At 44.6% G+C, this 25,804-nt stretch overlaps 1 protein-coding gene across 2 annotated transcripts in view; it reads left to right on the forward strand.

Annotated features, from left to right (window-relative positions):
- Positions 1–25,804, forward strand: part of CEP120 (centrosomal protein 120) — a 419,833-nt gene that overhangs the window by 176,847 nt on the left and 217,182 nt on the right. For both annotated transcript variants that reach the window (XM_029619774.1, XM_029619782.1), the window contains 2 exons: positions 22,223–22,372; positions 25,487–25,669. In XM_029619774.1, coding sequence (XP_029475634.1) covers positions 22,223–22,372; positions 25,487–25,669 — 333 coding nt within the window. The remainder of the gene's footprint in view (positions 1–22,222; positions 22,373–25,486; positions 25,670–25,804) is intronic.

Consider the following 25,804-nt stretch of genomic DNA (forward strand, 5'->3'; position numbering starts at 1 on the left):
AGACTGTCATAATGCCTCTGTATTGCTCCCTGGGGAGACAGCACTTTGAGTATTGCGTGCAATTCTGGTCACTACATCTCAAAAAAAAAAAAGATATATAGCAGAATTTGAAAAGGTACAGAGAAGGGTAACCAAAATGATAAAGGGGATGGAACAAGTCCTCTATGAGGAAAAGATAGATGTTAGGGTTCTTCAGTTTAGAAAAAAGATGACCGAGGTGAGATGTGATAGAGGTCTATAAAACAAATGAAGTGGATTGTTTACTTTTTCAGAAAGTACAAAGACTAGGGGACATTCAATGAAGTTAATAAGGGATACAGTTAAAACAAATAGAAAATATTTTTGTACTCAGTGCATAGTTAAACTCTGAAATTAGTTGCCAGAGGATGTGATAAAAGCTGTTAGTGGATAACAATGACATAAGAACATAAGATATGCAATACTGAGTCAGACCAAGACTCCATCAAACCCAGTATCCTGTTTCCAACAGCAGCCAATCTAAGTCACAAGTACCCAAACATGAAATAGATCCCATGCTACTAATGCCAGCAACAAGCAGTTTATGGACTTAATAGCAGATTATGGGTTTAAAAAAGGTTTGGACAAGTTCTCGAAGAAAAAGTCTATAAATCATTATTAAGGTCTCCTCCAGGTCGATGATATTGGATTCATCATCTTCGACCTTGGCACCGGGGAAAGACTGGACCGAGCACAAAGGGAAGCATCGGGGCTTGCGCTTGATATCCAGGTTTTGGAGTCACTAGGGTTTGTTACCAACTACCCGAAATCCCATCTCAGCCCATCACCTCAATTGGACTTCAGAGGAGCCCTACTAGACACGGCTCAGGCAAAAGCCTTCTTGCTGCGTTCCAGGGCAGCCACCTTGGAGTCCATAGTGGAGGTATTCCAACAGAGCCAGCAGGTATTAGCTCGGCACATGTTAACCGTCCATGTTACTAACTTGCCACATTTGCACATGTGCAGAGCCCAATGGACCTTGCGGTAGCAGTAGCACCAGGCTACCCAAGACCTTCAGGCTCGCATCCACATCATTCAGTTTCTCCAGGACTCCTTGTCCGGATAGTGTGGGGGGGTCTTTTGAATTTGGAGCAGGGAATATCTTTCCAAACTCCCCCTACCCAAATTGTTTTTAATACATATGCGTCCACCCTGGGGTGGGGTGCTCATTTAGAAGGGGCTTCGCACCCAGGATCTGTGGTCTGCCCAGAAAGCACAATATCAAATCAACTTCCTGGTGTTCTGTGCGATCAGGTATGCTCTATGGGCTTTAGAGATCCGTTGTCCAACAAATTGTTCTGATCCAGACAGACAACCAAGTAGCAGTGTGGTATGTCAACAAGCAGGGAGGCACAGAAAGTGGTCCAGATCTGGTCCAAGGCGCTGTCCCATGGGATGGTGCTCCGGGCCATGTATCTGGCTGGAACAGAGAACATGATGGTGGACAGACTGAGTCAAGCCTTCAGACCCCAAAAGTGGTCCCTGAACCAGGGGTGGTGAATCGGATCTTCCGTCTCTGGGAAAGCACAGATGTAGACTTGTTCACATCCCCCTGCAACAGGAAGGTGACTCAATTCTGCTCCTTGTACAGGTTGGATGGCAAATCAGCCTCAGACGCCTTTGCCTGCCATTGGGAAAAGGGCCTTCTGTACACGTATACTCCAATTCTACTAGTGATGAAAACTCTTCTCAAGCTTCGACAGGACTGAGGGACTATGATTCGCATAGTTCCTCATTGGCCGAGAAGGTCTGGTTTCCACTCTGGGAACCAATCAGTCTGGGGACTTCCCCAGATCTCATCACACAAGATCAGGGAAGGCTGCGGCATCCTAATCTCCAGGCCCTGTTACTTACAGCTTGTACCTTGAGAGATTAGTCCTGCAGCCGCTTGATCTTTCAGAGGATGTGTCTCGAGTTCTGGTAGCCTCTCGAAATCCTTCCACTATAAAGTCCTACGGACCGAAGTGGAGGAGGTTTAACGAATGATGTGAGCAACAGGCCCTAGATCCTTTCTTCTGTACCACACGAAAACTGCTTGATTACATTCTGCACCTATTGGAAGCTGGCCTAAAAGCTAACTCTGTTAGAGTTCATCTGAGTGTAACTGGCGCAGGGTGTAGAGGGTATGCCTGTTTCTCTTCAGCCCATAGTTGTATGTTTCATGCGGAGCCTGCTTCAGTTGAAACCTCCCCTAAGGCCTTGTCTTGGGACCTCAATATGGTGCTAGCTCAGCTGATGAAAGCCCCGTTTGAGCTGCTGCACTCCTGTGACCTGAAGTACCTGACCTGGAAGGTCATATTTTTGGTTTCGGTCTCTTCAGCACCCAGAGTCAGTGAACTCCAGGCCTTAGTGACGTATCCACCTTATACTAAGTTTTTTCATGTCAGGGTGGTCTTGTGCATGCACCCTAAGTTCCTGCCTAAGGTGGTGATGGATTTCCATCTTAACCAGTGAATCGTCCTTCCAACATTCTTTCCCAGGCCCTACTTGCACCAAGGTGAGCGAGCACTGTACAGACTGGATTGCAAGAGAGCCTTAGCATTCTACCTGGAGCGGACAGAAGCCCATTGACAGGCCACCCAACTTTTAATTTCTTTTGACTGGAATAGATAGGGAGTTGCCATTGCCAAACGGACACTATCCAATTGGATAGCAGATTGCATCTCCTTCTGTTATGCCCAGGCGTGCATCTTGGGGGACATGTCCCTGCATCTCCTCTCTTTCAGGGTATACATATTTAGATATTTAGATTTTTCTGCCTCTTCTCATAAGCCTTCCGATAAAGACCTCCACATGTTTCTCCCCTCTCTGGACTGCCTCCATCCTGTCTCTATCCTTTTTGAGATATGGTCCCCAGAACTGAACACAATACTCCAGGTGAGGCCTCATCAAGGATCCGTAGAAGGGCACTAGCACCTTTTTTTTTCTTACTGGTTAATCCTTTCTGTGCAGCCCAGAATTTTTCTGGTTTTAGCTATCACCTTGTCACATTGATTCGCAGCCTTCAGATCATCAGACACTATCACCCAAGGACCCTCTCCCAGTCCGTGCACATTAGTCTTTCATCCCCCATCACATACAGCTCTTGTGGATTACCACATCCCAGATACATGACTGCACTTCTTGCCATTGAATCCCAGCAGTCAAATCTTTGACCACTCTTCAAGCTTTCTTAAATCACTTTTCAATCTCGCTACTCCTTCAGGCATATCCACTCTGTTACAGATCTTAGTATCATCCACAAACAAACTTCACCTTCTATCTCTGCTGCAATATCGCTCACAAAGATATGAAAAGAACCGATCCTTATGGCACGCCACTTAACAACGGTTCTCCTCTTCAGAGTATATTTCTTTACCATTACATACTATCTCCAGTCAATCAAGTTTGTAGTCCACTCCACCATCTTGGTGCAGAGTCCCAAGCTTCTCATTTATCCACAAGCCTCCTACATGGGATTATATCAAAAGCTTTGGTGAAATCCAAGTAAATCACATCGCATGCTCTTCCTTGATCCAATTATCTAGTCACTCGATCAAAAAAAAAACTATCAGGTTTGTCTGATAGGATCTTCCGCTAGTGAATCCATGCTGCCTCGGGTCCAGCAACCCACATGATTGTAGATAGTTCACTACCTTTTTCTTTCAGCAGAGTCTCTATTATTTTTCCCACCACAGAGGTTGGCCTAACCATCCTTAGTTTCCAGCCTCCTCTCTGCTACCATTCTTGTGAAGAAGGATCAGCATAGCTCTTCTCGAATCATACTGCACCACTCCTGTTTTCAGAGATCTATTGAACAGGCCTTTCAGCAGATCCACGTAAGAAGATAATTTTAGGCAGCTAGTTAGATTCCCAGAAGACTTGGTACCACAAATAGAGAGCTATGGATCAGAACATGCTCCACAAAGGACTCCGAAATTGGTTGCCATAGCCTGAAGATTGCTGAAGAGGTGTGAACAGCAGTTGGACTTGCTCATGCTTACGAATAAGAAGTCATCCAGATAAAGTATGATATCGTTGACCCTGGAATGTTGGACCACTACCTGATGCAGAAAAGAGCTGAACAGTTCGAAATAAGTGCAAGACACCTAACAGCCCATAGACAATTGATCCCATCTCATGCTACTTATCCCCACCCAGTACATATTGACCCCAGGTTCTCACTACCTCTTCCCTACACCTCAAATCTTGTCCTGAACATGAAGGAATGGCCGTGAACTCCAGCCAGTCTTTGTGATCCTGATGGTCATGCCCAACCCTCCGCTTTCAGGAGGCACCCCATCACTGGCACCCACTGCACTGAGCTGGCCAGCCCCCTGAGAGTTCACTGGGCATCAATCCCCCCCCCCCCCACACACACACATCTCCACTCCACCACACCAAGAATCCACTGTATCTTTCTCACATCTTCCCTGAGCTGGCTGCTGCTCAAGCCTACACCACCCGCTCCTTGGGAGTGCCCCATGAATGCCACACCCACTCCCCAAAATGACAGCTTCTGACAAATCCTGAATCCATCCATCCTGGGGTCCCACATCCTGTCCTCCTGCTCAGGAGTGCTTCCCCCATTTGAAAGGCTCATTCACCATGCATTACCACCATCCCCCGAGTACTTAAGTGACTGCCGCACTATCCCCTCAAGCCACAGACCAACTCCGAATCCAGGAGCCACTGGGGGGAACCGCCAGCAAAGTGGCCAACTTTGAGGAGCTGAGTTAACCAGATAATTTATCTGGCTAATTCTAAATATTTACTGTTAGCCAGATAAACATATCCAGCTAACTCTGTTCAGCCCCTATACCTGCCCTAAAGTTAGCTGGATAAACTTATCCTGCTAACTTTAAGATAGCAAGATAAGTTATCTGGCTAACTAGTTGAGCCACACAGTGGCTGAATATGGACCCTCTACATATTTAGATCCTTCAGTCTCATTTCAAAGGGCTTTAGCTGCAGACCTGCATCTTTCATCTCCCTTCGCTTAACTGTTTATATCCTTCCAGAGATATGACCTCCAGCACTGGACACAGTATTCCCTGGTGAGATTTTGCCAATGATCTGCACAAGGGCAGCATCTTTTCCTTTTATCTAGTAGTTAAGCCTCTTCCTTTTTATCCTAGTATTCCTCTGGCTCTGGTCTCCATCTTGTTGCAACTCTATTGATAACCTTGAAATCACTGGCTATAATCACCCTGCAGTTTTTTCCTGCTTTGTGTACATCAGCATCTTACCCCTTATCTTCCATGCCCTTGGATTTCTGTATCTCAAATGCATAACTCTACATTTTTTTTTAAGTATTTAATCTCATTTGCCAACCTTTTCCACTCCTCAAACTTTTAGATTTATTTTTTAGATTTTATTTAAATACTAAATTAAAATTTAGGAAGAAGGTATTTTTCTCAACAAGACATTTTGCTTGCTTGAATAAAAAAAAAAAAAAAAAAAAAAGACCAATAAGTACACCCTTGAGATTTATGGATAGAAGGCAGAGCAGAGTAAGTTGCTCTCTTCTTCTGCCACCTTGACTTTCACTGTATTGCTGCAGCATAAGAATAAAGTGTTGACTGAAATAAATGAGTGAAAATGGTGTAGCAAATACATTTTAAGTAACAGAATAACTTTGTCGATTTTTCCACAGCCACCATGATTGTACCCCCCTCTATCAAATAGAAGCATAAAATAATTTTGTTGTAGCAAGAGAAAATTGTGCAGCATATTAGTCTTTTCTCCCTCCCCTCTCTCCCCCCACAGCTCACACCACTGGCACCCAGCTCTCTGTCCACTCTGCAGTTACATTGCTACTTAGCATCCTGCCAGCCCAACAATATATGCCTACTGCTGGCCAGGAACTGTACCGGCTCTCAATTTCTCGCTGGTCCCATGGCCATGCTGCTGCATCCAGCCCACATGGACCTAGACAACAGCATCTCCTTCTGTACCAGTGGGGATGGAAATATTTGGAATTAAACCAAGAACTGACTTGGCTTATTAAAAAAAATATATTGAAATTTGCTTGTTGAAAATAAATGCAGAAAAGTTCACCTGGAAAAACTTGAAAATATTTTAAAGAGGCACCATAAACCCAGGAGCTCTAAATTCTTTGTTTTAGTGAGATTGTGTTTTAAAAGAGAATGTTTAATTTTCTTTTTCCCATTATATATTTCTGGTAACTAACTCCTTTCTATAGTTTTAAGGTTTTCTATTTTAATTCTGAATACAAATTTCTTCCATCACACCAGTCTCTCACATTGAGACTCGTACTATCCCACAGGCTTTAGCATACATGACTGGCAATTTTGTGCACGATTTTACTACACATGCAAATGAGCTGCATAGAAAAATTGCACATGAAATTATACCACGAAAAGTTTACCCCCAAAAAATAACTGTACCTCATTGAGATGTAGTTAGCATATTTATTTATTTAATATATAATTCTTCTTTTAAAGTGGATTACAACAGATCTTTAAAGGCATTTTGCAGGTTTTCTCTGAATTCATAGTTACCTACTTTACATGATTTTGCACCATAGCAGCTCACTAACTATGAATAACATTTTGCATGTAGAAAACTGCCCAAATATTACTACTCATGAATGCAATAAGGGACTGATTTTCAAAAGCATTTACACGCTTAAAACTGGGTTTTATACTTGTAAATGCATTTTACCCTGGTAAATGTCGTCTTCTGCTGTCATTTCTCTTTTTCTATGTTTCTAAGTATGTTAGACTTGCATATGCAACTCCTTTGAAAATTTAACTGTTAATTTAGCAAATGCTGCCTTGTGCATTAAAATACAAAATAGCTCATACAATTGCAAATAATGTACACTATTTTGTTTTAGTGCATGAAGTATGGTTTACAAACATTTTTGCATTTTAATACTTAAGCCTTAGTGTTAAGAATCATGAAAACAGAACACGCTATAACATCTGGTATGCTGAAGCATGAAAGTCCAGTTGGAGAAGACAGTAGTCCAAATTTGCCTGCCATAATATTGTCTTGACATGCTGTACAAAGAAGAGATTCAAAGATGGAGGGATTAATTGGGGAAGAGAATAAAAGGGAAAAAAACTTTTTGTACAGCTTCATGCCCATGAGACACATGGGTGCAAGAGCCTGTTTTGGCAAAATGGGGATCTTTGTACATTTATTTATTTATTTATTTATTTAAAATCTTTTTCTGTACCGTCGTTTAGTATACCATCACAACGATTTACAATGAGGTACATATTTACATTTTTGGAAAATATATACGTTAATACTATCTATAGGAAGTGCCATTAGAGTCCGGTAACATAGTTTGGTAATAAAGGCTATTTGTAAAGTGTTAAAAATATTGTCCTTTTTCTATGTTTCACCGATTTAATTTCATATATACCTCTATTGGAGTGTATGTTTTGTTTTGATCAGACACACTTATTGAGCAGACAAGTGCTGCGTTCTGATGTTCTGCTGCCAGGTTTCTTACTCTACTAATCACCGCTCTCTTTGTAAAAGGCTTGCTTGAACAGCCAGGTTTTTAAACTCTTTTTGAATAGTTTAAAATCTCTCTGTAGACTAATTTCTAAGGGCATGGTGTTCCACAGTATTGGTCCGGCTAAGGATAGAGCCCGTTCTCTAACTTGGGTCAGTCTTGCTGTTTTAACCGATGGGATGGTTAGGAGTGCTTTGTTCGCAGATCTGAGGTTTCTATGTGGGACATGAACACATAGTGCTGTGTTGAGCCATTCTGCTTTTTTGTTGTCCAAAGTGTTTTGTATTGACTCTATATTCAATGGGTAGCCAGTGTAGTTTTGCTAAAGTTTCCGTAATGTGATCATTTTTTTGTTTACTAGTAAGTATTCTTGCGGCAGAGTTTTGCAGTATTTGGAGTGGTCTTAATGTTGAGTATGGTAATCCTAGGAGAAGGACATTACAGTAGTCTGTGCTAGCAAATATAAGTGCTTGTAATACTGTTCTGAAGTTTGTCAATGTTAGTAAAGGTTTTAATTTCCTGAGAACCATAAGTTTGGCGTAACCTTCTTTGACCTTTAGCGATATGTGTTGTTTGAGGCTAAGTTCTGGGTCTATTATTACTCCGAGGTTTCTTACTTTTTCAGTTAATTCTATTTTCTGATTATTTTTTTATCAGTATTGGGGTTTGGATGATCATCAGATTTTTTTCTTTCTAAATGAAGGAATTCAGTTTTCTTGATTTTAATAACTAATTTCATTTGGTTTAGTAGCTGTTTGATGTCCAGGTACATGTTTGCTAGATTTAGTGTTTTTTCCAATGTGTCATCAATGGGTAGTAATAGTTGAATGTCGTCAGCGTAAATGTAGTGTATGACTCCCAGGCCCGCCAGGAGGTGGCATAGTGGCAGCAGGTAAATATTAAATAGTGTAGCTGAAAGCGCTGATCCCTGTGGGACTCCTGTTTGTAGATTTATTTTCTCTGACAATATGTTATTTATACAGTCTTGGTAAAATCTGTTACTTAGGTATGATCTGAACCAGGCTATAGTCTTATTATGTAGTCCTATTTCTTCTAATATTTTTAAAAGTATGTCATGACTTACTGTGTCAAATGCTGATGATAAGTCTAGCATCATCAGGATGTAATGTTTTCCACTATCGAAATGTCTCAGGATGTTGGCTGTCAGTGAGAGCAGCAAGGTCTCAGTGCTGTAGTGTTTACGGAATCCATGTTGTGCAGGGTACAGTATATTATTGCTATCTAAATGCTCCACCAGTTGCTTTTGTACTGTTTTTTCTATTAATTTTGCGATTAATGGTAAGTTTGAAACTGGTCTATAGTTGCTCAGGATAAGGGGGGTCGCTGTTTTTTTTTTTCTTTAGAATAGGTTTAATGATTGCCCCTTTTAGTGTGTCCGGCATGGATCCTTCTGTAAGGGATAGGTTTATTATATTAGTTAATATAGGGGCAACTATGTTTGTTAATTTTGAAATGGCAGTAGTAGGCAGGGTGTCAATTATATATGGGGCCGGATTTATCTTTTTCAGTAGGTTTCTACTTCAAAGTCTGTCTCATCGAAACTAGACCATTGTGTGCATTTTAATTTCTTGTTTGGTTGTATTAGGGATTTTGGTTCTCAGTAATGCTATTTTGTCATTAAAAAACTGTGCTATTTCGTTGCATCTATTTTCAGGTAAGTTTAGGGGGGACTCTGTTTTATCGTTGGTGAGATCTTTAACTGTGGTGAATAATGTCCTTGGGTTATTTGCAAATTTTTCAATTTTTGAGCTGTAGTATTGTTTTTTTGCGTCATAAAATATTTGTTTGTAGTAAGCTAAGTGTTTTCTGAATTTGGTTAGTTTTTCATTTGTTTTATGTTTATTACAATCTTTTTCTTTTTTTCTAAGCTTACGTTTTACTTCTTTTATCTTTTCGTTATACCAGGGGTTTGTTTGTTTCATTTCTTTGATGCGTTTATATTTCATGGGGTTGATTTCATCTGCTAGTTTGTTAGTTGTTTCTATCCATGCTTTTGTTGCTGAATGGCAATCTTTATATTCGAGTTCTGTTAGTTTTTCCTCTAATTTGTTTCCTAATGTTTTAATGTTATAAGGCGGTCTATAGTTAAATCCAAATGATTCTGTTCTTTGTTTTACTTGGGGTCTAAGATGTTTAATAGTGGACTGGATAAGAAAGTGATCTGACCAGGGGATTTGTGAATAATCTGTTTTTATTTGTTCTAGGTAGCTGTGGTTTATAAATGTGAGGTCCAGGGAGTGTCCTGCTCTGTGCGTGGATTTGTCCGTAATTAGATTACAACCTAGTGCTGTCATTATGTCCAATAGTGTCTGGCAGTTGTTTGATAATGGGTACACGTCCATGTGGAGATTGAAGTCTCCTAGCACAATGGTAGGTTTTGATGAGTTTAAGTGTGTTGTGAAGAATTCGATCAGTGGTGAAATGTTTAGTTCTAGGAGGCTTGGAGGGCAGTAAATCAGGTAAATTTGTATATAGGCTGTTTTGAAAATTGCAATTTCGTGGTGAGTAGGTGGTATTGTTGGTAGAAGTTTGCATTTGAATCTTTTTTTTCTATTACTAAAAGTAGACGCCACCTCTTTTATTTGTTCGGGGAATTGAAAAGACGTCATAATTTCTATGTGCTATTTGGTTTTTTAGCACTGTGATTTTTTTAGCCAGGATTCGGTAATTGCAATGAAATTTGGTTTGATGTCATATAGATCCATGATAATTGGGAATTTTTTTATTGATTGTTCGTTCACAAGTAAAAACATAATCAATAATAAGTTCTTTAATCCTACATTGTCTGTGCTTTTGGTTCTTTTAATTTGTAAAGGTAATTTGTGTTTGTTTAGTTTTTTCTTTACAGTGTGACTATCCTTGTATTTCATCATGTATTTCTCCCCATACTTACCATTGTTTAGGCAGGTTTTGATCTTTTGTGTTGCTTGTTCTTCTCCTTTGTAATCCATCATCCTTATTGCCCAGTGTTGTCGTTTGTTTGTTTCTGTTCTCAGCTTCTCAGGGTGTACGAAGGGGCATACAAAGGGGTATGCCCCTTTGTTGCGCTCCTTTGGTGCGTGACGCCGGCGCGGAGATTCCGGGCCGGAGCCCGCGCTTTTATCCCCCCTGTGCTGATGTCAGCACCGTCAGCCTGGGGAGAGGAGCACGGTCCGACCTTCCGGGGGGGCCTCACAGGTGACCGGGGTTGCGGTGGGGGTCGTCCCTGTTCAGGAGAGTAGGAATCTGCTGTGAAAAGAAAAGAACAAAAAGCAGGTTAGTTTATCTTGATGTTCGCTGGGGGCAGGCAGGCAGGTTGGTTTCTTAATTTTTATGGAGACCATTTTGTTTACCCATTAAGACCTCCTTTTTCTTGCATTCCTAGAACTGGCAGGCAGATGGTTGTTTAATTTCTGTGTTCCTACAGTTTTATCTTGCTAGGACTTAGCAGGTTAACTTGCTGGTTTACTGAATTCGTACTTTCCTAGTTTTGACAAGGTGGTATAATGTTGCAACATTCTTTATTGCTGTTGGTTAGCAAGCTTTTTTTGGCTTTCATCGATTGTACAATACTAGTCACAGACTGACTCAGCCCAGAATTTGGCAGAAAATATCAGTCTTGGCTGCTAGTACAGGTGGACCAAATCTCTAGACTGAGGCCCTGTTCCAGCTCGTGTGTATAGCCTTTTCCTGAAGCTCCCCAGACACTACTAAATACAATGAGATTTCTAGTAGCCTTTACTTTATAAATCCTTATTTTACCTGTTAATGCTGTTTGCAAGTTAAATCTCTCTTCTATTCACTGTTCATGCTTTTTGTTAATACATTCTTTAATTTTTTAGTTTAGACTGTCTTGGTCTGATTCTTGATCCCAGTATTTTTTCTATTTGGTTTGTGGGTGCCTTTCTAGGAAGTATGTAATCCCCTGGGTTATATGGGGTCTCAGTGTCCCTAGAAACCACCAGGGGATAGCTTGTAAGCAGAGTGCCTGTTTCTTATGAATTATGTTAGTATAGTATGTTTTATGAATTTTAAAATTTTAATCCACACTAGACATATTCTTTGGAGATGTGGAATATAAAACCAAATAAAAATTGATGGGTGGGAGTTGCTTTGTGCGAGGGACATGTATGAAAGTGCAGGTAGGCCTTGAGCAGTGCTCAGTGGGATCCTCCAAATGTCTACAGGGTTAACCCTGAGTGGATGATAGAGGTAGCATTGAAGCATTACATGATATCTGGCCTTCTCTGCCAAAAATAGCTGCATAGTTAAATTTAATCCAACAGAACTTTTTTTTTTTTTAATAGAAAGCTTTACAGTACAGGTATTGTCTTTGTGTTAGCCACTAAGCCAGTCTACTGCTAGTTGCCCGAGGTTCAAACATGGCACACATCTCTATCTACAGAACTATAGAGAAGAGAGCAAGCATATGTATATTATTGGAAGTTAGGGCTATAACAAATTTTGTGAATTTAGGGAAAAATGCAAAAAACATAATTGTCCGTATGCTCACCACATTATTTCAATCACATGTAGAAGCTGTAATAGTTTCATGATTTTGCGCCTTAACTTCTGAATGTTAGAACTGTTGAGAGACACTGAGGCAGGCATTTATAGTGCACTGAAATCTGACTGCGTTAGACATTTGACAACATGTTAAAGTGAAATTTCCTAGCGTGTAGCAGATGGACTCAGAACCAATGGGTATAGTGTACTCGTGCTAGCAGTTGGAGACTGATCAGATTTCAATCTGACGTCAGCCCCTAGTACATATACCCCTGCAGGAAGTGCAGATCCTCAGTATTTTCCGTCTCCAAAGCAGTTAGGAGCTATCTCACGCTCGCTGAGCGTTCTACCAAATTTTAAAGAAAATTCCTACCTGAAGACGAGCCCCGCACTCCTGCGGTGATACTCTCGGGTCCCTCCCCCAGTTGAGTTTCCCGAGGTGATTTCCGTGGTCCCTCGGAGGTAAGAGCCTCTGTCAGGTGGCCGAATTGCGGCAGGGACCTAGCCCCCGAGTGAGAAGGGCTCGGGCGCGGCATAGAGGCAGCCTCGGTCCGGAGCCGTTCGTGGCGAGGACTTAGCCCCCGAGCGAGACGAGTTTGGGCGCGGCTTAGAGGCAGCGGGTGCACCCTCAAAAGCGGCGGTGAAGGTAGTTGCCCTCTCCCCCTGCAGCCGGAGACCGCCCGGGTCGAGACCGGGAAGCTCCGAAGATAAGGTAAGGTAGAAATCTTTACTTGTGCTGGTCTCCGAGGATTGAGGACGAGCGCAGGCCGTCGGCCGAAGCCAGCGCCACCGGGTTGATCCGCCCTAGCAGGGCCAGACCCCGGCATTTCCAAGGGCTTTCCCACGTGGAGACCCTCTGAGGTAGTCGCCATCTTGCCGCATGGTCGCTGTCGCCATCTTGGCTTAATCTCGCCGTTCTCATCGCCGCCGGCCCGAGCGCACAAAATTACCTGTGCGTACAACCTACCTACTTCTGCGCCTAAGTTACACGCACAAGAACACTCGGACGCATAAGCGGCACGCGCAAGTCCCGGTCGCACGGACTACGCGCACTCGACTACCGGCGCGCACATCCGGGGTTAAGCGCACAGATACGCGCACAACCCGATTTAAGCGCACTAATACGCGCTCAAGTCCACGCACGCGACTAGGCGCTCCGGAGCGAAACATGTACGCACAGGCAACCTCGATGCCGCCAAGATCTGAAGTAAAATCCCTAGGCCTCTGCTCAGCATGCCATCTCAGGGCCGCCCAGAGCCAGGAAGCAGACGCTCTATGCACCCAATGCGAGGAGGCCCTGGGTGATCCACCACAAGCTCAGACTCGCCCAGGGCAGGGGACTAGCTCTTCAGGGGGCTCCCTGGAGCTAGCAAACCCCAGCGGGACCCCCTCCCAGCCGGAGGCTCCCAGGGAAACAGCGCCACTCAATGTGGATCACTCGTCTATTTCTTGGGTGGAACTCTTCAAGGGGATTCACGCCTTTGTCCGGATGCAAACGGATTCCCGGGCGGACCAGCCACATATGTCGCAGGAGGACCCCTATGCCCCAGGCCCCTCAAGACCCAGGCATAGGCCCTTACCGCCAAGTAGTCCTACCTTCGAGGGCATGGACTTCTCAGAAGACGAAGCCGAACCTCTAGAAGAAGGGGAGCTCCCCCCCGGGGACAGACCCCCACTGAACCATGAGGCGGTTCTTCACAAGGGAGGAGCTCCCGGACCTGGTCTCCCAATGCCTGGCAGAACTAGCGATCCCGGTTTCAGAAAACCAGGGGGATCCCGAGGAGAACCCATTTCTGGAAGGCCTTCGACAGTCCTCCCGTCATTTCCCGCTCTTGCGAGCCGCGTAACAGCTTATTGACCTGGAATGGAACACCCCAGAGTCTGCCTTTAAAGGGGGAAGGGCCTTGGCCAGATGGTACCCCCTGGACCCAGCAACCAAAGACATGCTCTCTTGCCCAAGAGTGGACGCCATGGTCTGCGCAGTCTCCAAGCGCACCACCATCCCGGTGGAGGGAGGAGCAGCCCTCAAGGACACGCATGACCGACGGCTGGAAGCTATGCTTAAGCAGTTATTTGACGTGGCCGCTATGTCTCTTCAGATTGCGGCCTGCTGCACCGTGGTGACACGTGCCTGCTTATCCCAGACCAGGAGCAGCACACCAGGAGATATCCTGGACCCGGCGCTATCCTTTCTAACGGACGCATCCTCAGACCTCTTACGCACAGCGGCTAGAGGAGTATCATCGGCGGTGGCGGCAAGGAGACAGCTCTGGCTCAGAAGCTGGTCGGCCGACCCATCTTCCAAAACCCTACTCACAAGGATGCCTTCAAAGGAACCCTCCTGTTCGGCAGCGATCTAGAAAAGATGACGGGCAAATGGGGTGAATCCCCAGTACCGCGCCTTCCGAAAGACAAGTCAAAGAGAGTCCAGTGACAGCATTCCAGGACCTCCAGGGGCAGAAGCTCGCAGTGCTTCAACCCATACAGGAGCAGCTACCAGGCGCCCCGCCCTCCGGGCAGGAACCAGTCCTTTCGGAGCAAGCACAACAAGAGGGGAAACAGCTCGGGCTCAGGGCCCAGCCGCGCTCCGCAATGAGAATCAGCCGACCCATCCAAGGGAAGCCATAGGGGGCAGACTGACCCTATTCTACCAAAGATGGGTCGAGATAACTTCGGACAAGTGGGTCCTAGCCATCATCCGGAAAGGGTACTACCTGGACTTCATTCGCACCCTCCCGGACAAGTTTGTGGAGTCTCCCTGCCACGACCCCACCAAAAAGGCGGCAGTGGAAGTTACACTGGCCAGGCTACTGAACCTTGAGGCCATAACTCCGGTACCTCCTCAGGAGATAAACTCTGGTCATTATTCCATATATTTTCTCGTTCCCAAGAAAGAGGGAACGTTCCGACCAATTCTGGACCTCAAATCCGTAAACCGATACCTGAAGGTCCCCCGCTTCCGCATGGAAACCCTGAGATCCGTAATAAAGGGAATACAGCCGGGAGAGTTCCTCACCTCCCTGGACCTGTCAGAGGCGTACCTGCACATCCCAATTCATCAGGAACACCAGCGTTACCTAGTTTCAAGATCCTGGGCCATCACTACCAGTTCCGGGCCCTACCCTTCGGGCTAGCCACAGCACCACGGACGTTCACCAAGGTGATAGTGGTAGTGGCAGCAATACTGCGGAAGGAAGGAGTCCTCGTACATCCTTACTTGGATGACTGGCTGATCAGGGCAAAATTACCAGAGGAAAGCATCCAATCAACCAACAGAGTCAAGTCTCTATTGGAGAGCCTCGGATGGGTCGTCAACACGAACAAGAGTTCCCTGCAGCCCTCACAATCGTTGGAGTATCTGGGGGTCCACTTCGACACCAAGGAAGACAAAGTCAGCCTGACTCCCACAAGGAGATCAAAACTGTGGAACCGGTTGCAATCCTTGATGAGCGACCCTCGCCCCTCGGCATGGGATTACCTGCAGGCCCTAGGACTGATGGCATCCACACTGGAAGTCGTCCCCTGGGCGAGGGCCCACATGAGGCCTCTACAACACTCACTGCTGTCCCGTTGGAACCCACGGTCGCACAATTACACCGTACGCTTACCTCTCCCGGGTACAGTCCGGGACCAAACTACGCTGGTGGCTGCAGCCCAGCCACATGAACAGAGGCTCAAGACTGTCATCCCCAACCTGGACTCTGCTAACGACAGACGCCAGTCTGCGGGGATGGGGAGCACACTGCGAGGAACTAACTGCCCAAGGGCAGTGGAACACAGAAGAGGCAGGATGGAACATCAATCGCCTAGAAGCGCGGACAGTCAGACTTGCCTGCCTGCGGTTCGCTCAAAGACTCCGAAGCAAAGCGGTCAGAGTGATGTCCGACAACGCCACAACGGTTGCCTACATCAACAGGCAAGGGGGAACCAGAAGCCAACAGGTGTCAATGGAGATAAACCCACTGATGGCATGGGCGGAAGCAAATCTATTTATTTATTTATTTATTTATTTATTTAATCTACAGGAGATCTCCGCCGCCCACATCGCCGGGAAGGACAACATCACGGCGGACTTCCTCAGCAGAGAAAGTCTAGGCCCAGGAGAATGGAAGCTATCTCCCGCAGCCTTCCGGATGATAGTAAACCGGTGGGGAACACCGGAAATGGACCTCCTGGCGAACAGAACCAACGCCCAAGTACCCAGATACTTCAGCAGCAAGCGGGATCTACAATCCCAAGGGATCGATGCCCTGGTGCAAACCTGGCCACAGGGCACCCTTCTATACGCCTTCCCGCCGTGGCCCCTTTTGGGCGCAATGATTCACAAGATACAGCTACACAAGGGACTAGTTCTTCTGGTGGCCCCGGATTGGCCAAGAAGACCGTGGTACGCAGACATGAGAAGACTGCTGGCAGGGAACCCTCTACCCCTGCCCCCTCTGAGACCTGCTACAACAAGGTCCGATCATCCACGAGGACCCGACTCAATTCTCTCTTACGGTCTGGCCATTGAGAGGGCTTGCCTGAAGAAGAGCGGATACTCGGGGGCGGTAATAGACACCCTCCTCCGAGCATGCAAGTTCTCCACATCGGTAACATACATAAGGATCTGGAGAATATTTGAGGCCTGGTGCGAAGATCACGACATCAAGACACGCTCACTTAAAGTTCCCGTGTTGCTGGAGTTCCTACAGAGCGGACTTCAGAAAGGACTGTCCCTCAATTCCATCAAGGTACAGGTGGCAGCACTGGCATGCTTCGGCACCAGGGATGACAGTGATAGCCTAGCCTCTCACTCGGATGTGTCACGTTTCCTGAGAGGAGTCAAACACATTCGCCCACCGCTGAAGTGGCCGGTACCTCTGTGGAACCTCAACCTCGTCCTGAACTTCCTATCTGGATCCACCTTCAGACCTCTTCGAGGCCTATCATTCTGTCAGCTGACCCTGAAGATTGTCTTCCTCCTGGCAGTTTGCTCAGCGCGACGCATCTCTGAACTACAAGCACTGTCTTGCCATGAGCCCTTCCTTAGGTTCACCCCAGGATCCGTCCAGCTGCGCACGGTACCGTCATTCCTTCCCAAAGTGGTCTCCTACTTCCATCTGAACCAGACCATCTTGCTTCCCTCGGCGGGAGCCCTGGAGAATTCAGAAGAAATCCGTAACCTGCGTCACCTCAACGTTGGCAGAATCCTCTCCAGATACCTGGAAATGTCAGAACCCGTACGGAAGACGGACCACCTTTTCGTCCTTCACAGCGGGAAAAGACTAGGGGAAGCAGCCTCGCGGGCAACCATAGCCCGCTGGATCAAGGAAGTTATCAAGGCGGCCTACGTAGAAGCAGGGAAACCTCCACCTCTACAGGTCAAGGCCCATTCAACCAGAGCCCAGGCAGCGTCCTGGGCAGAAACAAGAATGATGTCGCCTGCCGAGATCTGCAGGGCGGTGACATGGTCCTCCATCCATACCTTCTCCAGATTCTACCGTCTGGATGTTCAGGCTCAGGGGGACACGGCATTCGCAAGGGCAATACTAAGTGGGTCACAGGCAGCCTCCCACCCAGTTCGGAAGTAGCTTTTATACATCCCATTGGTTCTGAGTCCATCTGCTACACGCTAGGAAATGAAGAAATTACTTACCTGATAATTTCGTTTTCCTTAGTGTAGACAGATAGACTCAGCAGCCCGCCCTTGGCTGCCGTCACGCATGGTATTGCAAATGATTCAAGGGTAAGCCTCCTTTCGTTTACCTAGGTCTCCACCCGGCTGGGTGTCGACGCTTTCCGGTTGAGCTCCCTGGCGGTCTCCAGCTATACTCAATTGACCAGTTCAAATTATTCCAGTTAATTAAGTTATAACGTTTATATAGTTACGAAGTTATACAAGTTAATCAAATTAACCAATCGGTCAGTCAAACATATATCCACAATGCTTTGCAAGGAAGAATACTGAGGATCTGCACTTCCTGAAGGGGTATATGTACTAGGGGCTGACGTCAGATTGAAATCTGATCCATCTCCAACTGCTAGCACGAGTACACTATACCCATTGGTTCTGAGTCCATCTGTCTACACTAAGGAAAACGAAATTATCAGGTAAGTAATTTTTCCATTTGGTATGCTGATATTCTCCACAAATTGAGCTAAGCAGTGTTTTTTGTAGTTGGAAACATGTCTTTGTCTATGGGTAGACTAGATAGGCCATACTGTCTTTTTTTTTTTTTTTTTTTCCCCTGCTTTCATGTTTCTACAGCTTTAAAGAACAGTGGATTGTTGCACTTTCTTTAAATGTTTGAAAGAAGTAATGGATTTTTTTCACACACATATTTATAGTATATGATATTCTGGTGAACAATGAGATTGTGATAAAATATATATTCCCAAGTGCTTGGTATTACCGCCTCCACATATGGTCGTCCATATGTTTACCACTTTATTTTAACAAAACTTTATCTCAAATATATTTTTAGGGTTTTTGCATTCATGAGGTTTTTTTTTTTAATAGTTACTTGTGATAGGTGGATATTCAAATATTTTGTCCTTTGTTTTCTCATTTTGAAGTTAGAACTAGTCATCGCTGTGATTGACAGCTGTCTGGACCTTGTAGCAGAAGGGGTTGCTACAAGTAGATTTTCTCAAATCCTTTTTTACCTGGGATTATAAACTAGTGCTGGTGAATAAAGGATTGTCCAGATGCACCCATTAATGAAATTCTCCTGTAAAATAACTGAACGGAGAGTAAGCCATGTTCCTTTTCCATATGAAAATACATTTTGGAATTTAAATATGACAAAAACATAGCTCTTCTTTCAATTTATTCTGTTATAAAACTACCCCCATGTGTAATATAAATATTGTTATAATTGCTACCATAGTCATAAGATCAAAAACAGAAACTTGGCATTCCCTGTGCTTTTTCATACAAGTCTCTTAACTGCATATTTGACAAGTAGATAAATCTAGACAAATGGCAATGGTAGTAAAGGTGAAAACTTAAGTTTCTTCTTGGCAAACAATTTGTCATGGCTTCTACTGAATCCGTGGCATGTCTGTTTTTCTGATTTACAGAGATTTCATTCCTTGACCCATCTAAGCTAATTTCTCACAGGACAAGCTGGATGGTAGTTCTCACATATGGGTGACATCACCACATATGTGAGCCCATCATGGAATACTTTTGTCAAAGTTTCTAGAGCTTTGACTTGGCACACTGAGCATGCCCAGCATGCCACCAACCCTGCATCCAGCAGGGGTCCCCCTTCAGTCTCTTTTTTTTTTTTTTCCACGCAGCATTAGCCAGGCGATTTGAGGAGCTTTCTAATATTCATGACAGGAATTTCCTCGTGGAATCTTTTTCTAAAAATGTGACAAATTTCACCCCATCCAGGGTCCCCCTATCGACCATCTGTATCCGCTAATGTTAGGTAAGGCTTTACCTCGTTTTTGCGGTCAGTTACCGTGGGTTCTTTTAACTCAAGGCCTAACGGCCACCGACCGCACCACAGTTAAATTTTTCTTTAGAACTATGGCGACGGGCTTTCATCGGTACCCCGATTGTCAGAGGATGATGTCCATCACGGACCCGCATAAGGTATGTATTTTATGCTTAGGGGCTGACCACGACGTCGCAACATGAACCAAATGTGCCCAAATGACCCCTAAGAGCCGCAGGGCATGCTTAGCCTGAAAAAGAAACTCCATTTTCTCTAAGCAGCCTACTCCATCGAAGACCTTGACGTCATCGGCACCGTCACCTTCAACCTCTCGATACCAGCCAGACACCTGTAGTTCTCACCCGGCTGGATCCCTTTCAAAGTCGTCCACCTCTTCATCCTCGGCGCCAGAGAAAGACCGGGCCGAGCACCAGGAGAAGCATCGACATCGGAAGGCTCAGTCCACCGACCCAGAGAAGGCCTTGACGTCAGCATCGGCAGAGCCACCGAGGAAAAAAGCCCGCGCACAGGAGCTTCCATCCTCTTACATGCCCGGGACACCGAGGCGTTCCCCACCTTCAGTGGTGCCAGGAGCCGAGACTCCACTCTCACCGGTGGACTCTCCGGCAATGCATGTACAGCCTCCTACTCAGCAACTGGTGCTACAAGCGCCAGCTTTCCACAAGGAATTGAATCGGATGGTTCAAGAGGCAGTCCTCCAAGCACTTATAGGGTCTTCAGCCTCTTTCAGCACTGACTCCAATCTCCGACACCGATCTGATGGCCATGATGCTGGCTCCATTACTGGACAGATTGGACACACTTATCGGGGCTCTTCCACCGGTGCCCCCAAAAACACCGATATGTCCAACACAATCGACTCTGGTTCCCCTGTCATCGGAGGAAGAGGAATCATCGATGCCAGGGACATCGGGGGTTCTTCCACGAAGACGTCTATCAAAGTCGCCGATTCCATTGGTGCCTCTCCAGTCTTTGGTGCCGCATCGACCCTTATCGGTGCCGCCTTCTATGCCCCCGCCAATTCCATCAGTGCCATGACCTGACCCAGCTAGAATAGGCCTCTTCCTTCCATCAGGAGGCCCAACCGATGCTGGAGATCAGCCATACCAGCCCTGGTCTGATGATTCCTCAGACACCCAGGATTCTGACATTTGCTCTGAGCCATCTCCTCCTGAAGAGAGAAGAAATTCCCCTCCAGAGGATCTGTACTTCATAAGCTTTATAAAGGAAATGTCAGAAGCCATTCCCTTTAAGCTTCAAACAGAGGAAGACTCCAGGCACAAGATGCATGAGGTACTCCAGTTGTGGATGCCCAAGGAGGTTATGTCCATACCAGTTCACAAAGTCCTTCTTGAACTTCTCCAGTATAACTGGGAACATCCAGGTACCGTACCACCGGTGAACCGGAAAACAGACGCCACCTATTTGGTTCAAACAGCTCCTGGGTTCCAGAAGACCCAGCTCTCTCACCATTCTATAGTAGTGGAGTCCGCTCAGAAGAAGGCTAGGAGACCTCTGCCTCATTCTTCTACATCTCCAGGGAAAGAACAAAGGTATCTGGATGCCTTGGGACGTCGAGTATTCCATGGTTCCATGCTGATTTCACGTATAGCTGCCTACCAGCTATATATGACACAGTACACAAGAAACCTTTTCAAGATGATACAAGACTTCTCTGATTCCCTACCCAGAGCAGTTTCAGGACCAGCTAAACTCCATGCTCAAGAAAGGCCTCGATGCTGGCAAGCACAAGGTCCGGGCTGCATATGACATCTTTGACACTGCTTCTAGAGTGCCTGCAGTGGGGATTACTGCCAGAAGATGGGCCTGGCTGAAGTCTTCCGATTTATGACCCAAAGTTCAGGAGAGGTTGGCAGACCTCCCCTGTGCAGGCGAAAATGTATTCGGGGATAAAATCCAGGAGACTGTCGCACAGCTTAAGGACCACCACTAGATATTGCGCCAGCTCTTTGCTGTACCCTCTGATTTTCCCTCTACTTCTAAATGGCTGTTCAGAAGAGAGGCCAAGAGGGCAACCTATAAAGCTCATAGGTATTATGGGAGGGAAATGTAAACCAGTAATGACCATTCCAGATTGTTTATAAGGGAACAGTTTTGTACAAACAAGAAGGCCCAAAGGGGCCACAAGTCTGGGCTAGGCAGGCCTGAAGGCCGCAATGCAGGACAGGAAAGCCTGAGAGGCCACAGAGCAAGGCAGAAAGCCAAAAGGCCACAAGGCAGGAAAGCAAGGGAAGGAGGGCCAATACAAAGAGTCAATGAGTTCAAGAAGCAAGAAGTGCTGGAGAGGCTGGGCTAAATAGGTCTGGAAGTCCTGCATCATGTGATCAGCAATGAGGTGGCTATAGCGGCTGTGAACAAGGCTCACTGATGACCACTGCTGGCAGGGGGGCTGCGTAGCAGGCAGCATAATTAAATTAAGGTAGCCCTGGTATGAATCTAACATCTGGATTCCAAAAAAGAGTGCCTGTGGACTTCACTTGGGAAGTATTTTCCAAGGTTAACATATAACCAGTTTGAATACAATGTGCAAATTCCTTTCCTTATTGAAACTGAAACAGTATGTCTGACCCCGAATGTTATATGTATAAGTATTTGTTTAATGGCATAAAGAACATTTTTGACTCTTTGTATATCCAGCTCAAATTTTAGCATGTAATTGGACTTCTTTGAAACCATACCTTTTTAACTGGTATGTTTGTGCATTTTGTATTCCAGACACAATCAATACTTTTTTCTTGTTGCTTCTTATCAGGTACTCGTATCCATTTTTTGGTAGTGCAGCTCCTATTATGACTAATCCTCCAGTTGAAGTAAGAAAAAATATGGAAGTTTTTCTTCCTCAGTCCTACTGTGCATTTGACTTTGCAACAATGCCTCATCAGCTACAAGACACGTTTTTCAGGTATTTGAATATTTTTATAGTTTCTTTTAGGAAAACAGTTGAGGCATCAAAGAATGACAATAAAAATGCAATTCTTTTTCTTTACAGGTTGTGATATTTTTTTAGATTAGTTTAATAACAACAATCTAAAGATGATGTAGTACATAAGCTTTTCAGGTGACATAGGTCCCATCTTTAGATATGTCCTAAATATTCTAATATGCTCTGAGCTGCCTCCCAATTCCAAATCAATGTTTCAGTTGTATGGAAAATTTTTGAACAATGATCATTAGTATCCATTTAATACCAGTTAATAATTGTAAATAAGAATTTGCTATTACCATTAATAATGATTACTCTATCTTACTTTGATTATTCAATTTAAAACATATGATGTTGGATGTTATGCTCTGTTCATTGTCTAAATCAGGGGTAGGCAGCTTTGTCCCTGAAGTACAATGAATATGCATGAGGTATATTTGAATACATAGACAGTATATGCAAATCTATATCATGAATATTTATTATGGATATCCTGAAAATCAGATCTGTTTGTGGCACTCAAGGACCAGTATTGTCTTCTCTTGGTATAAATTGTAATCTGCTGAGGTCATAAATATGTATTTGCAGAATACAAAGCATTTTGAGCGATATTGTTTGAATGAGGAAAGCGGTCTATAGATTTTATTAAATAAAAAAAAAAGTGACTTTTTTTTTTTTTTTTTTTTTTATAATCACAACAAAGAAATGTCACATCTGACTTAGGGGTAGCTCCATGAATGTTTCTGAAATATAAAGTAATGTACTTTGGAATCATGTTTAATAGGCTCCATGCAAATTTATTAGTGTAATATTATTTAGTAAATACATCTTATGTTGATGTGTGTTATTCTATTGTATGTAATATATTTAGGAATTATTTTTGTTCTGGCAATCAGAAGGTATCTTTTTAGTTATAATGGTTAACCAATTTTACTGCAAACATCTCAAGGTGTTTGTTTTTTATCTGGTGATGAATGACCAGTAATAAAGCACACTGTTCAGAAAGGTGAGATGCAAAATGACCTCCCTATTCCCTTTAAATAAAAGATGGCAAAGGAAGCATTTTAAGGACTGAATTTTGTTTACAATTTTTTGTTGGGAACCTTGTGAGCAGTGGGGCTGTGACTACCCAATACATCTGGACCCTATCAGCAGATAACTTGCAGATCTGGTGGGAATCAAAAGTTGTTAACAATTTTAAAATCCCTTTGAAGTACTTCCCACGTTTCCCTTATCTTCTAAGCAAAACCAGGCAATAGGGCAATTTGAGGGAGAGCTAGTTTAAATGGCATAGTCTAGATCACAAACACATGTTTGTCTTAAAAACAATGTTGAATTAAATTCATCTAGAATATTGTCTAGGTTCAGCCCATACCTCATTCACAGGCCGATACAGTAAAGCGTGGCCGCGGTTACCCTGTTTCTAACCCGCTTTCTAGCCACAATTTGGCCGCGTAAGTCTAACCCGTGATTCACTATCCGTTTTTACCAATCTTTACTGCTTCTTTAAATTGACGCGTATCCATTTCCGCCTGCGGCATGTATATGATATGTAAACGATCGGATTAGCTATTCCCTCCATACAGTAACGTGCGGCTCGATTATCGCCTTTTTAACCAACTGTTTTGCTGCGTCTTTACCGCCTACCCTGACCCTGACGTTAGAGGGATGTGACAGCAATAGACAGGCTCCGGTCAAATAAGTGGGTGGGTTGGAGCAAGCGAGTAACATGGTGTGTCCTGGTTCTCCTATGCTCGGGCATCGGGGATTGCCAGTCTTCTACCCCCCCCTCCCGAAGCAAGGCGCAGGGTGAAAATCGACTCGACATGTTATTAAAGCAAATTGAAATTGTAACAAAAGTAAACTTACTGCATGCTTCCAGCAGCCCCAGTCCTCTCTCCCCTCCTCCCGAGGCGCCCACCGCGGCTCCCTTGCCTCCCGGGGGCAGCCGGCAGCGAAAGCGGCTTCCTGCAGCCCCGCCGGCGAAGGTGCATGAATGCACGTCCAATTTGGGCGCTCAAGCAGCAAAGGCGCATGCGTGCACGCCGTGACCACGGACGTCCATCCGGGCGCTCAGGTCACTGCGCACGCTCATGCACCTTCGCTGCTTGAGCGCCCAAATTGGACGTGCGTTCATGCACCTTCGCCGGCTTTAACTTTTGTTACAATTTCTATTTGCTTTAATAACATGTCGAGTCGATTTTCGCCCTGCGCCTTGCTTCGGGAGGGGGAGAGAGAGGACTGGCAATCCCCGATGCCCGAGCGTAGGAGAACCATCCATTTTCTGGTACATGACATTTGAAATGACAGGTACCAGCACACCCAGGATACTGTATAGGCGCTGTATAGCACTCTATACAGTAAAATGGATTACGTTTCATGGACGCGCTTTGGACGCAGCTTGCATTTGCATGCCATTTAAATACTGTATCAAACGGTATGTGATCCGAACTATGCGCACGGCAAACAAGCGGGCACCCGGCACTGCCACACTTTTTCTTACGCGCCCTTACTGTATCGGCCTGTGAGTGTTTTCTAGAGGCATAGACTATGTATTCCCAGTGCCCTCTTTTTTTTTTTTTTTTCAATTAAATACTTTCCATTACATTGTTTATCAGTTAAGAGAATTAAATCTACATATTCTTCCTTTCCATATACAGCAGTTAATGTAAGTGTCTCATAGTCCACAAACTGCATTTTTTTCTGTTGGTTTAAGGTTTTTCAAGCAATATTTTGTATATTTTTACTTAGAATATATGATTTCAGGTCATTGCTCATTTCTCAAAAGTCCTAATGGGGAGTTTTGGTTTACTTTTACTATTTTAGTAGTAAATAGGTAGACACATTTCTGCTGATGATTTTATACCTCTAAACAAGTACTTCTCAATACAGTTCTTGGGGCACAACTAGCCAATCAGGTTTTCAGGATATCCACAATGAATATGTATGAGAAAGATTGCATGTACTGCTTTAATTGCATGCAAATCTATCTCATGCACATTCATTCTGGATATCCTGAAAACCTGACTTATTAGGTGTGCCCTGAGGACTGGGTTGAGAAGCATTGCTCTAAACCATGCTATTTTCTTTTAGGTTACCTCTTCTGGTTGAAGTCTGGCACAAGGATAAAATGGCCAAAGATCTACTTCTAGGTGTAGCAAGGCTGCAGCTGTCTCATGTTCTAACTGCAGCAAAAACTCGTTTTTTAGGGCCTCAGGGTGACCAGTGTTGGCGACAGACTTATAGTGACAGAATCTCCATTACAGCAGTTCAAGGGTAAGTTACGTTAGCTATGACTTTTACTGACTGACTGACTACTGCCACTGAATTTAGTTTTCTTCATTTCACAGTATACTTCAAGTAACAACAAAATTACATTTTGAGTCACTGAAGGTTTTTCTCTCATGCTAT

Source organism: Rhinatrema bivittatum, chromosome 1 (assembly GCF_901001135.1).
Source record: "Rhinatrema bivittatum chromosome 1, aRhiBiv1.1, whole genome shotgun sequence".
Taxonomy (NCBI): domain Eukaryota; kingdom Metazoa; phylum Chordata; class Amphibia; order Gymnophiona; family Rhinatrematidae; genus Rhinatrema; species Rhinatrema bivittatum.